The sequence below is a fragment of the Daktulosphaira vitifoliae genome, unplaced genomic scaffold (assembly GCF_025091365.1).
Source record: "Daktulosphaira vitifoliae isolate Bord-2020 unplaced genomic scaffold, ASM2509136v1 Scaffold_2, whole genome shotgun sequence".
NCBI lineage: Eukaryota > Metazoa > Arthropoda > Insecta > Hemiptera > Phylloxeridae > Daktulosphaira > Daktulosphaira vitifoliae.
The window spans coordinates 5,296,916-5,309,973 of record NW_026099573.1 but is presented as its reverse complement, the minus strand read 5'-3'; the positions used below and the strand labels follow the sequence as shown (position 1 = coordinate 5,309,973).

The window sequence follows — 13,058 nt, the reverse complement described above, 5'->3', positions numbered from 1 at the left end:
GCCGTACGTTGAGGACGTATACGTTGCCCGCTCGATAGCGCACACGGCTGAACAAGTCGGGGCGATCCGACAGAACTTTCGCGACATTTCGAATAATGCGCGGATTGGCAAAAACGGATGACTGAATTAGAAAGGTCGCTGCCGCGTATGTCAATGAATAGTGACAGATTTCAAACATGCTTGAGCAAATCAGTCAAAATATGCTGCCGTCCGCACATGTTGCTGTACAACCGACTATTCGTCAAGTTAACGTCGAACGAAACGATAGCCGACGATCAGACGCGCATCGCATTACATTCGGTTCAGGGCAGGGAAGGTGATTGGTGGCGAACCATAAAATTAAACAATATGCCATAACAATACGGAATTTAGGTCCGAATTACTCGAGGAGTTCGACAATATCGATATCCGACGGCTGATATCGAGAGAGACACGGGTGAGCGCCAGCCTAGAGCAAAAGGCGGTGCGGTGTCAATGTCAATAATAAATTCAAGGATTTTGTTGAAGAAAGTAACTAGAAACGAAATCGGCTTAATTTTGTGAAGAATTGGTAGTTGAACTTTGTGAATATAATTTGATAGTGTAAGAAATATGAAATGACGTAGAACAAATGAATCGATTGAACAACAAATTCAAGAGGATTTAGTTAAAAAAATTTAAATAACACCAATAGCAGCCATTTCATCTGAACATTTCAAGAATGAAATAATCAATATTGACTAAATTTTGTAAATAATAGAAGAGTTGTAGGATCCCAAGTTGTAAATATTAAACTTTCATTAAGTGTCCGAAACAAAGAAAGGAATTTCTTTGTGACATAATTATATTTTTTTCTTCAATTTTAACATTTTCTATTGTATTTTTAAGTATAATAATATTTAGTATCCTCAAAACTTAAAATTTTTTATATAACTGTGTAATGAATCTATAAAAATAATAGATAATATAGAGATATATATTTTTTATAAATAAATGAGACTAATGCTGCAAGCCACGACAAATATTATGTTTTTATTATTTTGTATATAATACCATAGAATTTTAAAAATATGTTCGTTTAAACCTAAATCCTATTTCAGTTAACACCTTTAACTCATTACTTCTGAGAATTTTTAATGTAGTGCGAATATTATTTGTTGACTTTTTTAAAGAGTTTACTAATTCTTCTAAATCTGTATTGCCTGGAATCTATATTTGTATAAAAATGTATTATTAGTAATAGACGTAACAAAACTTATTTTTAATGTGTTTAGAGTTTTCCTATTTTACCGTGTAATTTCCTAAGCACAAAATAAGTATGTTCATCAAAGTTTCCATAGGTAATTTATCATTATTTTCTGAACATTGAGAGTCATTATATGATAATAAATTCTTATTCATTAAAACACTGAGTGCTTTAGTTAATCCACTAATAGAACAATCATCTTTACATAAAGCCAAAAGCATAGCTTTATAGTCAATTTTATTTTCTATCGTAAAAGCGACAAGTAACAACTTTTTGATTTTTAAGTATCGAAGGAAAACTGATGGAGTTATTGGCAATATATTCTCAAACCATAATGGAATTGAATCAACGTCATCCTTTTTAATCATACCTAAATTTTCATCAATATAGAGAAGTAAAGATTTGGAATTAAATACATAATTAAAATTTTTCTTTATTCCTGTTAATTAGCCTGTTTTGAAAAAGCTTTTATTTTCATTCCACCCTTACCATCCCCTATCTATCAAAACATATTGACAATATTAAAAATATCACCTTTAATAGAATTTTTTTTTAAATTCATTATCACCCAAAATTAAAGTAGTTCATTAAGAAAAATCTCCCATTTTTAATGATTTTTTACATCCTAGTTACTTCTTATTAGTTATTACTTTGTTAAGGTATTAGATGTTATTTCTTAAAACGCTGATAACTTTTAATACAATTATCATTTAGTGAATTTTTTTTAATTAATTATTGCATTCTTAACTAAGTTTAAAGCATATTATTTATCATTTTGTTTCCCGAACATGCTATAGTTGTGGTGGTGGTCGGTCGTCTTTCTCATGTTAGTGAGTCAAAGATGATTCTTGACCGGTTTGCACTAACAAGACGATACGAATGAAAAAATCACAAGATAAATTTTATCGAATCAGTGTCTCTATGTGTCAAAATATACGTTTCTACCCAAAAACGGGACCACAGTTCCAGAGCGATTTTTACTGAAAAAATGCCTCTCTCGGTCACTACCGACGAAATTTATGTTTTCTAGTGGATTTTACGGCTTTTGAAATAGCCTGTTGAGAGCAATTATTTCAAAACCTGAAAAAAAAAGTACTAACTCTAAATGCAGTTTAAAGGCGAGGTAAAAGAAGAAGATTAATTGTTGTGTGGACGCAAATAAGGTAACCGGAACCAAGTTGCTCTAAGATAGAGCCGTTCATTTATCACAAAGAAAACAAATGAATACGTCTAAACGTATATAATTAATTAACAAAAGAACCACGATAATATTGCTGCGTTAACAAAATATTATCTTTCTATATTTTCGGAACGATGTATATACGGCGATCTCAAGAAGATGACTTTCAAGTACGACGCATAGTCGTCTATGGGGCACTTGTTGGACATTGAATTATGTTGTATAGCACGCGGTGTTGGTGAATCATACTACCATATATATGTAGTGGGGTGGCGTCTAATTAAAAGACCGCGTCAATTAAAAAAATAAATAATAATAATAATAAAAAATAAATATTAAAAAGCTCTAAACTTAGTCTTAGGTAGCAATAATTATTTTAAAACAAATGTTCAACAAAATGATTATTCTATTAAAAGTTATAAATGTTTTCAATTAGGTATGAGACACTGTATGTATGCAAGCTAATTTATTTAATTATAGCCACTCTATTTCTTTTTTTGAATAATAAAGTTTTCATCCTTATAATATATAATGAATGAATTAAAAAAAAAAAATTAATAATTAATGAATTATAGAATTAAAAAATCCCAAAGAAAATTTTATTAAATAATTATTATTTTAAAAGAATTCGAGTGGTCAATATTATATTTTTTCATATACAACATAATAAATTTTGGATAAAACGCTAATTTTATAAGAAACTATTGAAAAAATGACTTTAATTAAGTACGCATATACTCGTAAGTGCGCAATTTTTAGTATCCGTAATACCATGCCAGGATTTACATATAAATTGATTTGAATTTGTAACAGCATAACCTTTTGCATCAGACAGAAAGGTGAGGAAGAAGAAGAAGATTCATTATACTGAAATTGTTGAGGCCACGTAAAACGTTATAATACGTTTCACCAAGCCGCTAATGATACTGACAAGGGGAGGTCACGGTGATGGGGTCACCGATTTTCATAAAATTTATATAGATCTAATCTATATTGAATACAGAATCAGACGTATTTGGAATTTTTTGCCAATGCCCCCCCTAAGTCGAGAAAATTGATTTTGAAAATTTTTAATTAGCTTAAATGGGGTCATTTTTCTTCCGGTTAACAACCCGTGTTATGATCCAGTAGACTATACGTGATCCCACAACACGTTTAGGCTCGGGATCGAGTCTCAGCGACTGATGAAATTTTTTGCTTTTTTTTTCACTGTTTTCTCTTTAAATTATTAATTTTACGGAATATTTGTTAAATTTTTTATAGTAATAAATAAAATATATTTTTATATTAACCGAGTAAGAGTATATAAATTATAAAGGAAAGAGATTTTTGAAAGGTTTAACGTTCAGTGCTAGGTTTTGCGTGTAGTTCATATTTTATGAAGGAGTAAAGTTAATCATTTTTTTTTTTCATTAAATAAAATTTATTCATTTGAATTGAATTATATTTATTGATTAATATTTACGTGTATTTAAAACTCTTACATTATTATTTTTTAATTACTATTTAATAATCAAAATTAATAATAATAAAAAATATAATTATAAATTATTATTTATTCAATTGACTATGACTTTTGTCATATAACAAACATACATTTTTTTGAAAATTACAATAGGTTAAATTAAAATATATAATGATTTTATATATGTTTAAATCCTCATAATCATCTCTTTATACATATACTCTTACCTGGTTAATAGTAAAAGTTATATTTATGTGTATAAAAGTTTAGTTTACTTTAATCATAGTTTTACCATTGGACAATCGATAATTTGTACCATCAAAATGTGCTTTGAATGCAAATAAAACTATATATATAAATAAAATATTATGTAAAATTAATAATTTAAAGAGAAAACAGTGAAAAAAAAAGCAAAAAATTTCATCTNTAATAAATAAAATATATTTTTATATTAACCGAGTAAGAGTATATAAATTATAAAGGAAAGAGATTTTTGAAAGGTTTAACGTTTAGTGCTAGGTTTTGCGTGTAGTTCATATTTTATGAAGGAGTAAAGTTAATCATTTTTTTTTTTCATTAAATAAAATTTATTCATTTGAATTGAATTATATTTATTGATTAATATTTACGTGTATTTAAAACTCTTACATTATTATTTTTTAATTACTATTTAATAATCAAAATTAATAATAATAAAAAATATAATTATAAATTATTATTTATTCAATTGACTATGACTTTTGTCATATAACAAACATACATTTTTTTGAAAATTACAATAGGTTAAATTAAAATATATAATGATTTTATATATGTTTAAATCCTCATAATCATCTCTTTATACATATACTCTTACCTGGTTAATAGTAAAAGTTATATTTATGTGTATAAAAGTTTAGTTTACTTTAATCATAGTTTTACCATTGGACAATCGATAATTTGTACCATCAAAATGTGCTTTGAATGCAAATAAAACTATATATATAAATAAAATATTATGTAAAATTAATAATTTAAAGAGAAAACAGTGAAAAAAAAAGCAAAAAATTTCATCTGTCGCTGAGACTCGATCCCGAGCCTAAACGTGTTGTGGGATCACGTATAGTCTACTGGATCATAACACGGGTTGTTAACCGGAAGAAAAATGACCCCATTTAAGCTAATTAAAAATTTTCAAAATCAATTTTCTCGACTTAGGGGGGGCATTGGCAAAAAATTCCAAATACGTCTGATTCTGTATTCAATATAGATTAGATCTATATAAATTTTATGAAAAGCGGTGACCCCATCACCGTGACCTCCCCTTGTGAGTCCCTCCTAACAGTGCGCGACAACAGTATAACCACTACCACGATTGATAACGGTTCCAGCAACGTTATTAATCAGCCGGCCACCTGTTACACACAACATAACACAGTAATTTTGTAGGCTAGAGTTATAATATAGTATAGTGAAGTATTGTTTAGCGGAATAATCATCTGTTGAGAAAAAAAAATTGTATTTTTTTTTATAGACTGCACTAATTGCAGTAAATTGTAAAACAAATTTTTTTTCTTTTTGTTTTGATAATATTGTTGATTCAACACAATTTTTGAATTTGAGTAGTATTTGTCGTTACATAAATTGGGATCTTATTCTTCTCTTAAGCTACTAATTAGCAAATGTATTTTAACTAATTGTGATATTAAAAATTGTTTAGTTACCAAAAAATTGTCTTTAATTAGTAAGTTCTTTGTTATTGTTGTGTTCCGTGTTTAGTTTTAGATAGATCTCTGGCCAGCAGCTCTGCAAATTGTGAGTACTATTGTTGATTTGTGTTCCACTTTGTAATTTAGTGTAATCTTCTTTATTATTATTATAGTTATTATTGAACAGATTAGTTATTACAAGTTTTATTTATTTATTATTTATTTCATTGTAGGCGTAAGGCCAACGCACAACGGTCATGAGGACCTTGTGAGTATAAAATAGTCATTATCACACGGGTATTTGTTGTTTTATATTGTGGGAAAATCATTAAATAATTAAACTATCTTTAATTTTGTGTAATCTGTTCAATGTCATTTTAGTAATAATTATTATCTAGTCAAATTTGTTTAATTTAATTACTACATCTTATTGTTGAATTTTATACTCTCTTTCTTTATATTGTCTTTTTAATTAATTACATAATTTTACACCATTGTTCTTGGAGTTATTTTTAGACATATTGTTTAGTACTATAATTACTTAAAAGAGTGAATTGAGAGTCATTTATTATTGGAAGAGTGATATTCATTTGTTATTGATTTATTGAAGTTATATAGTTCATTGTTGTTGTTATTTTGTTAGAATTTTTCAGAGTTTATAATTATATTATTTGTTGAGCCAAAAGGGCTAAATTTATCTAGTCAAGTTATTTATTAAAAATATTATTAATTATTGTAAACAGGTTTAAATTATTTATTTATTTAGTTTAAGAGTACACACAAAACCATATATACACACAATTCACACTTGAGTACTACATAGATCACTGGTTTTAAGTTTCATTTAAATGGGTGTCTTATCCAAAATAGATTCTATATAATGATGCATAATATCAAATGGAGTTACCAGGAATATAATTATTATCATTTTTGTATTTTTCTTCTAATTCAGAATATTTAGAATTCAAGTTTAACAAATCATCAATATTTGAGTTTGGCAACTCCATTAAATTCAATACAAAATCCGTCCAATCTATAAAATTTACTGAGTAACCAAACATATTTCGTGGAATATCATTTGCCTTATAATTCCACCTATAATAAATATTTAATTAAACATTATGCTATAATTTTTTTTTTAAATAATGATTATATAACTCTTTACAATAATGACGGAAACCGTTGAACATAATTGGCAAACCAGAAAGATAGCGTTTTTATAGAAATATATTTTTCGGGACAAAATTGGGAAAGCTCCATTATTAGAATTTCGATTCTTTCTGTCGTTATTATGAAATTATTTTGCTCTAAAAGTGGAAAAGGGTATGGAGGAGTAATATTTGGATATAATGCATTTTCTATATTAAGATAAAAACAATCATTGATCATAAATATATCATGTCTAACAATTCGTCCTTCAATTATTGTCGTTTCAAACAAGTTACAAATATTTTTTATTTCAGCGAGCTCATGTTGTAAGCGATTTTCTATTTGCTTGTTCATGTCAAATATATGCTGAATTGTACTATTTTTCATATCCTTATTAAGAATAAAACTCTAGTTAAAAATTAAATTAAATTTTATATTTTAATGTAAATATGTAGTACTGATAATATTATTCGGCATCTAGCCATTATACGTTTTAATTGATTAGATGTTTTCCATTTTTCCATTTGCACTACAAACTTCCATAGTGTCAAATACATTGGACTAGTCTCCAACGAATCAAAATTCATAATTTTTTTGGTTTCGTCCAACCAAGAGGATATAGTTGAGTACATATTCATTATTTTAGTCGTTGCTGCACGTAGAATCACTTCAAATTTCGCTCCTAGAACTTCACCTCTACTTGAAATATTAATTCTAGCTCGACTATGATCTCCCAATAACAATATATCAATAACTTTTGGCATTGAGGCCAATATTAATTTTTGTTTAAACATTTTTGACATATACGTGTTTATAAATATCAACGTGTTTACAGCACGATCTAACTATTTTAAAAGTAGTATTGTTATAATGTATGTAAAATAGTTTTTCAGTTTGAATCATTAAATTGATTGTTCTTTTAAGTATTATTAAAAAAACATTAGCATTCAAGACTAATCAAAACTATTGATAATTAATTAAACTAATAATTAAATTTTATAACTGAAATTTGCTTATAACACTTACTTCTGATTGTAACATACACATGTATACTGCAAATAAAGAATGCATCTGCTTGTCTAACCAAGTTTCAATAATTTCTTTTTCAATAAATTTTTTACACTTTTCAATTTTTAAATTCGTTTTTTGAATTAAAAGTACCCTGACATCCGATACAGCAGACAAAAGTGTTTTTGTAATATTTAATGGCAAAATATCATTGTTTAATGGTACTTTAGATAAATTAGTTTGCAATTGTTTCACTAATTCTATTTTATTGATATCTTGTCTTCTTAGCATTCCATTTAAAATGTTTTTTATCGTTATTATATATGGTACTTGTTCTGATAGTAATATTCTTTTATTAAAAAAACAACTCTCCATGGATTCTACGAATAAGTTTTCTAATGACATCCAGACACGTCCCATTGTTATCCCATCTTCCCTACGTATCTGGTTATAGAATAAATTTGTTGTCACTTGACTGATGTTAGTCATTTGAGATGATGGTGAATATAAAAGAATGTTTGAAAACATTTTAGCATTCATTGTAGTTATGTGTTCAACAAAGTCAAATTCTGATTTCCCTCGTAATCGTCCTCTTTTAAAAGTTTTATGTGTTGATTTATTTTGAATAAATGAATTTGATAATTGAGATTTATAGTCGAAGTTGCTATTCTCTAACATTGTCGATTGTGTGACATTTATCCATCTTAATGACTTATTCCATTTTACAGTTTCATTTGTAATAACATCACAAAAAAATTCTAAATCTGCATCATTAATTAGCATATTTTTCTCAGATGCTTTTAATATAGTGAGTATTCCTTGTGCCTTGTAATATTGATCTATAGAATTCCATTGGACATCTTGCAAATTATCTGAAGCTAATATCTAATAAATAATAAATAATGATATTTAAGTTAGAAGAACCAAATTAATTAATTTTACTCTTATTATTTTAGTTAGTGATGACCGATAACATCCACTATCTCCTAATTCCGAATCTTTGAATTGTACTGTTACAGTTAAATTTAATTTTTTCATGTATTCTAACAAACCAACAGGAGGCGAAATTTTATTTGCTAATCTTTCTTCTATTAACATTATTTCATCAGCTGTATGAGGATATCCAACTAAAACAGCACCAAATGTTAAACATTTTTCTTTAATGAAACATAATATACAATCAACTAAATGATGCTTTTGTAATAATTTTCCTTTATATATGCTGAGAAAAGCATTTATTCCACATTCAGCGCATGCTTTTCCTACAAATTGATCATATTCTATTTTTGCAGTTTGAGTTTGCTTTGATTTTAAGTTATGATGTTTTACTTCATTAAAAATTATATTGTTATAAGTTTTACTTTTATTCTGATTTTTTATTTTTTGATATTGTTCTAAATACGTTTTAATATTATGATATAATGAATTAAAATAAAATTATAATACAAATGATTTGTTTTACCTTGCAAATTTTCAAAGCATATTTCTTCGTCGTTATTAAATTCTAATAACATTAACAATTCATTACTATCAATTTCTCGAAAAAAGGCATTCATGCAATAACGAAGAGCTAATTCTGGTGTTACAGGAAGTATACTTCGTTTAATTAATTTTTCGAAAAGTATTATTTGCATGCTTTCTTCTAAATCACATTGTATAATACCCATAATGGATCCGTATACTGAGAATTCTGTACCAACAATTGGTGGTGGTAAACTATAAAGCGAACTGAGGACATCAAAAACTAGCAAGCTCAAAATTCGATTTTCTCCAGTGGAACGTTTGATATTTATACCAAGCGTTTCGTTTGACCAAAAACTAGTACCATTCAAATAATGGCACAAATCTGCGTGATTAAGAATTTGATGAGTTTTTAACTCAATATAAGCGTTGGGTTTATTATTTTCTACATAATTAGTATCTAATAAAAGTCCCATTTCATCATCTAATGATACTAATAATGGTCGTCCTTTAATAAACATTTCCAACCAATTGTCCCAAGATTGTTTGGTTATGTTACCACGATTTTTTTTATTGTATTCACTAACTCTAACACTCAGGTCAATTAATTCATCAACAATTTTTTTCATACTACTTTTCTTTTTCCTTTTTTTTTTATAATTCATTATTTCTAAAAACTTAACATTATATATTTTTTTATTAAAATTTATCAAAACACTAAATATCTTTTTCGTTTTCATACCTTTGTTTTAATATTTGTTTGTGTTCCCTCATCGATTAGATAATAAATATTTTTTACTGTCTTCATTTGCTCATTAACCAATTTAATTTTTTTATTTGTCCTATTAGTTTGAAAATTATTTTTAACATATTTTATGTTATTAATTTTAGATATCAGTTTCTTCTCGCAATTTGACAAATTGTTCATTTTACTAAGCATTGATTTATTTTTCAACTCAAGTTGAAAAAGACACATTTCTGTATCTAGATTGGTTTTTAATATAAAATTCGTTGTATCTTTACTCCAGGAATTATACATTTTTGAAAAATTTTTCCCTGTTTTGAGATCTATCATAAATCTTCAAATAAATAATGATAATTACAATGATAAAAATTATAATTTTTTATTACCAATATTGAAAAGTAAAGTATACATTTGTTGGAGGATAAAAATAACAATTAAAAACTAATTTTTGATTTTAATATTTATTTATTAATTTAAATTAAAAAATTTTGAAACTAATGGATTTCGATATGTTTGTCACACAACTTATGCTGCAGGTTATACAATTTCAATATAATTTAATAAGTCACATTAAAGTGAAATTTTTATCCAACTTTGAGTTCAAAGTTAGGTAGAGATAGTAAACTAAAAATTCTGACTATTAAATTTGTATCAGAATTTCATGACGATGTTTATTTTTTATACAAATAAAATTTGAAAGGGGAAACAGGAAATGAATTAGAAATTATAGATGTTGATTTTTAGGCATGAATAATATTACATTACTACTCGTGATATACATTAAAAAAAAACTTGTATATTAATATTTTTTAAGTAACAGTACTACTAAAAAGAATTAGTCAAACATAATAAGATTTTGTTTTAATCTTTGAATTAAAAAATATACATAGTTCATTTAATTTGAAAATATAGTATCAAATTCAGTCATTTTCAAATAATGTTCTTTTAAGAAATTTTCTCTCTTTTGGATTATCTAGTATTAATATTATCTATTAGATATTATGAGAATATTATCAAAATAATTAAAGTTTATGGTCTTCTGATGTATCGTAAAAATTTTAAGATATAACTAATGAGTCGAGTAAAAGAAAAAAGTAATTTAAACATATGTTATTCGGTATTGAAATTATGAGTTACTACTAATCATAAAAATATTTTTGTATAATCAAACATATAATTTAATGTTTTGTATTCATCTTAAATAAAAATTAAATTAAGCTATATTTGTCTATATTAAAAGAAATGTTGAAAAGTCTTGAAGAAGATTACAACAACCCGAGAAAATTTTATAATTTGCAAAACTATAAAAAAAGATACAATCCTCAAACCCCTATCATAAAAATCACAACGGTCACCTACTGACGAATTCAACAAAAATAGTTGAACAATTCCGTAAAAATTTCGTCGAGCTATTAAATAACAATAGTACTTATGGAAACATTGTAAAATATGAGAGAATGATATATCAAACATCAGAACCGGAAACCAAAGTTCGAAGAAATAGAGCTTATCATTAAGAGGTAGACTTCGGCAGAGATGGTTCGATACAGTTAAGAAAACCCTGAAGGATATCAATACATTGCTGGATATGGAAAGGTGGAAGAGCGTGTTGAAAGCGGCGATGGTCTTAAATGGACCGCTATAAGCCAAAGAAGAATAAGAAGATATTTGTCTATTGTTAAAAATAAAATATAAAATAATTAAATTGCACAGAAAATTATTTTATGACTATAGATGTCACTACTATTCTATTTGTTTAAATTATTTAATTTTACCTTCCATATGATTGATCCCCTCTAAGATTCCACGTGTTTATTTTTTCTGGTAATTTTTGTTCAAAATCATCTAATTTTGTAAAATCAGTTTCTGGCAAATAATAATCGTCCCTTGTATTAACGATTTCATGTAATACACAGTTTTCATATTTATTATTTATATAATTTATACACTTTTTATGATATTCACTATATGAATTTTCAAATGATGCGTATACCTGATTGGCACAAATAATAAGATTCAAGCTATTTGATGATTCCAAACGATAATAAAGCCTATACAATAATCCATATGTTGTTGCATTTTTTCCAAAAATCAGTTCTTTAATAGTTATATTATCCAAAAAAATATTTATTTTCTCCAGCCAATAACAAATTCGGTTAAAATTCACAACTTTAGTCAATTCATTAGTTTCATCGTGTAATAAAGCCACATGCTCAGGTTTAATTAAGTTATAATTATGTAATATATGTGCAATTCGAACGCCATTTTGAAAAATTAAGCACAATTTCTCATGCTTTATAAATTGAAACTCTATGCCTAATTGGCAAGTGAGCCACTTTTTTAAAATTATATCCATTATAAATTAAATTATTAGTCAAAATATTCAATTGCAACGTTTTTATAACAAAAAAAATGTATTATCTTTGTTGTTTCTTAGTAACATTAAATTAATTTAAGTAGCTTGTATTTAAAACAAAGTAAATTTGGGTTTTTAATCATGTAAACTTAAGATAAATTAAAATAAACTTTTTTTTATGTATTATATTGTATTCTCTGCGGGGCGTTTTAAATAAAAAGAAGACTGAAATAAACAAATAAATTTAATTATTAGCTAAAAATTGTTACGGCTAAACGTTGTAGAACGTAAAAAAAATAAATATAACACTGGGTTCTTAGACAAGGGCGTGAAGCCGTTTATTAGCTTTCCTCAGAGGAAATCGTCACAAACCAAGAAAAATTATTATAATATATTATAAATAACGGTAAACAATATATAAAATTTTAATACACATAAAATCGACGACAGTGTCGAGACGGCGAGTCCGTAAAACCAAAAAATAAGTATCGCTGATCTGAACACCTTGTGGTGTCACGAAGATTACTCACTCAACGTATATTTGCGGTGGGTCGTAGACGGACGTGCGGTACTTGCTGGACTTTGTATCTCGGCATATCGCATGCGGTGTTAGTCAGTCAAACTACCATATACACATAGTTGAGCAACGGCTGATAAAGATGTCTCGGGTCGCGAGGCTCTATGTATAAAGAAACGCGTCAAAATAATAAAAATGCTTATTATAATTTTTGTAATAGAGTAAGGGAAATCGATCCAATTGTAATACACATATAAAATAAAC

General features: G+C 26.7%; 1 protein-coding gene across 1 annotated transcript; it reads right to left on the bottom strand.

The window, feature by feature from the left end:
- Window positions 1-1,041: 1,041 nt before the first annotated feature.
- Window positions 1,042-12,034, bottom strand: LOC126897912 (uncharacterized; the record flags this gene model as incomplete). The annotated part of the gene is made up of 10 exons (XM_050671859.1): window positions 1,042-1,188; window positions 1,270-1,595; window positions 6,466-6,653; window positions 6,760-7,097; window positions 7,166-7,552; window positions 7,734-8,600; window positions 8,658-9,043; window positions 9,178-9,918; window positions 10,059-10,255; window positions 11,871-12,034. Coding segments are annotated over 10 exons (3,741 nt in total), but the record flags the coding sequence as incomplete, so codon positions are not given.
- Window positions 12,035-13,058: the final 1,024 nt, after the last annotated feature.